Source organism: Amphimedon queenslandica, unplaced genomic scaffold (assembly GCF_000090795.2).
Source record: "Amphimedon queenslandica unplaced genomic scaffold, v1.1 AMPQUscaffold_13152, whole genome shotgun sequence".
Lineage (NCBI taxonomy): Eukaryota > Metazoa > Porifera > Demospongiae > Haplosclerida > Niphatidae > Amphimedon > Amphimedon queenslandica.
The window spans coordinates 4,395-7,565 of NW_003546612.1; the positions used below are offsets into that span (position 1 = coordinate 4,395).

Here is a 3,171-nt window from a genome sequence, read left to right on the forward strand (position 1 = left end):
AGTCAAACACTTCACCTGTACACTGATCAGTGACATTAGCTGTGAACTTAAGATAATCACAATTACACCAACTATTCAGCTGGTAATAACATCCGCCTTGTGGGCAGCATTGTAATAATAAATTAATAAATCTAATGTTTAAAACCAGAGCGGGACAGTCATCATAGTTAGATCTAACACTCCATTTAGGAGCAGTGATCCTAACCTGCTCATTCCTCATGCTAATAATACTAACATTGTTACTTATTAGTTGCAGCTCTAGTACAGTAGCTGTGTAAGTACCAGCTAAAAGGTATATGACTATACCTGACTCATTGCCTTCTCTTCCTCTTGGTACAGCAGTAGATCTAGCTGATGCTCCTTGTATAGCTAGATCAAGAGTAGCACAAGGTGTTTGAACTCCTCCAGTCCAACAAGAGGTATTGTTGATACCATCAGATGAACTGACATAGATATCAGCAGCAGCAGACAAAAGAGGAGAAAGAAACAGCAGGAAAATTGCAACAGAGAACATGATGATAGACAGATCAGAGATAGCATAGATAGATAGCTACTATTAGCTAGGGGTGTAAATGACGCCCACAGGATTTTCTGTATAGTGGGCGTTATGGCATGTAGAAAGAGTCTGTGGCATGAATAATTTTTCAACAAGACTCATGTAGAAAAAAGCTAGTACAAAATTAACCAAAAAATTATAAACTTGAGTTAGTACTAACAGTTTTATTATTATTGATGCTACCATAATTAGCAGTAACAGTATTGTCTTGAGAATGTTCTACTGATAAATCATCCAGTCTAACACGAACATACAATCAGCAATCCAATCTTTCACTAATTGCTGATTTTCTTGTCCTTACCACTAGAGGATTGTTCATCTTAGTCAACTGATTTGGATTTAAAGTTGACGTAATTTTTCTTATTTTATAATTTATCTTTGTCATTTCTTGTGGTACTAATTAGGTTTTATTTTGGTCTCAACATGTTTCTTTCATATTAGTTGGTATTATTGTCATTACATCAATAAGAGGTCTACTAATCACTCTCACTAAAGTACAGCTATTATTATGTCATATACTCTTTAATGAGACCTTTTTGTAGTTTTTCTATGCCATTGCAAGCAGCAAGTCTTCAAATGCTATTGTCTTATGTCTAGCAGAAGTTATGGTATGTTAGTACATACAGTAGCATTGATACATACCTTGATTATATCATTGTTATAGGGTATGTATTTTGTGTCATCAGTCCTTCTAATGAGAATGAATGTCCCAGAAGAGTATAGGTAACTGTGTTAATGACAATTGAGGCTCTACCTTTATCTATTCTTTATTCTGAAAGGACTATCATCACAAGAGTTTTGGGGCAGCTTGATTTTAGTTTTTATCATCGTTGGTTTGATGTTATATTTTTAGTGAGTTTAATAGTTTAATGCTGTTATTTTTGCATTAGGTCAGTGCTTTAACTAGTATTGTATTTCTTTATATTGCTCACCAGCAGTCATCAAGTAAAAGAACAGGATAGCACATACATTACTAATGATTTCTTAATTATTATTTTAATTTCTCAATTCTGTCAGTGTCACGGTTCACTAATTGCTGCCTGAAAAAATTTTTCAACAAAATCAAAATAATAGTGGCTACAAAATTACTCATAAATAAGCACAAAAGTTAAAGTTGGCACAAAATTACTAAAAATGATTACTTAAAAGTTATACAGTTTTATTATTATTGATGCTACCATAATTCGCAGCAACAGTATTGTCTTGAGGATATTCTACTGGTAAATCATCCATTCTACCAGGAACATGTCGTTCATCATATTCTTGTGGATTCTCCATACGATCAGCAATCCAATCTTTATCGTTACCAACTAATGGCTGATATTCTTGTTCTTGTATTCTGTTGGTGTGATTGTGTAACTTGTGGTACTTATAACAATTCATCATCATCTTGTACAATTGAGCTATCATATAAATTAGCAGTATAGAAAATAATAAACCATTGAAAGATACAATCACTCTACCACTTTCTATGATATAATGAACTTCAACATTAGCTTTCAGTGGATTTATAGTGGCACAAAAACCAAAAAAAGCAATTACAAAAATCAGAAGCATCACTTCAAAAAAATTGTGAATGTTTCTTTGAAAAGGACGGAATATGAAAATTATCATCACCAGGAATAAAACTAAAGAGCCTTGAGTAATTGCTATATATTGGTATAATATTTTGAGATAATCAAAATTCGTTACATACTGGTATGTAAATTGAAGCAAAAATACAAGTAGCCTCAACAATAAATGGAAACCAGCAAAAAAACGATAATCATACGTGCCATTAGTTCCATTCTTATAAGGGCTAGTAAACACATCACCCAGTGATATCAGTAGCTGTTTCCTCAAATGTAAGCAATCCAATAACTTATGAAACCATTTGAATGAATAAAGAAGCATATAAAGTGTTGGTAAAACTATCAGAAACAATAAAAATAAGATAGCAAAAACACTAGCCAATACATGACTAGCCCCAAAATAAGGCTGTTTTGCATCATAAAAGAAGAATAATAACAAAGATTTATTGCCAAAAGATTGATTATCAGAATACTGAAATTGAAAACGTAGTATTTTGAAGGAAGTGGCAGCTATTTGAGTGAAGCAGAGTATATATATTGATGCTATAGAGTGAGTAAAAGATGGTTCAATGCCAGTCATACTCCAGAAACGAGCCATGCAACGATGAAATGGTCTAGTAACCAATACCACACACTTATAACCTTTATCATACAATGTTATCCAAACATAGAGTAAGAGGAGGAGGAACAATGGATAGAATCCTACCACATACCAAAAGGAGATTGCTCCTAATGGTGACATATGAGGAGCAATGCATAATGAATAGTCACCAAGAAATGGTGTAAAGTCTAAATTGAAGACATTGGAAGGTGAGGCATAGAGATACTGTATCTGATAGTTAGCATCCGTGCTATAATAAAAAATATAATCTGAATAAGCCACAAAAACTATCTGAAAATAGAAAACTAATCCATTAATTGATCCATTAGTCAATTGTATATTAAATGCTACTATTATTAATACAATGAGTGTCATAGGCAGTATTTCTATTCCAATGAAAACTAGTATACTTGATAAGTAATGATGGCAGCTAACACATTGTT

At 32.8% G+C, this 3,171-nt stretch overlaps 1 protein-coding gene across 1 annotated transcript; it reads left to right on the plus strand.

Moving 5' to 3' along the window:
• Positions 1-888: 888 nt before the first annotated feature.
• On the plus strand, positions 889-2,554 carry LOC100641139 (Golgi pH regulator-like; the record flags this gene model as incomplete). Its single annotated transcript, XM_020000799.1, has 6 exons — positions 889-906; positions 961-1,050; positions 1,099-1,164; positions 1,221-1,279; positions 1,336-1,408; positions 1,447-2,554. Coding segments are annotated over 6 exons (378 nt in total), but the record flags the coding sequence as incomplete, so codon positions are not given.
• Positions 2,555-3,171: the final 617 nt, after the last annotated feature.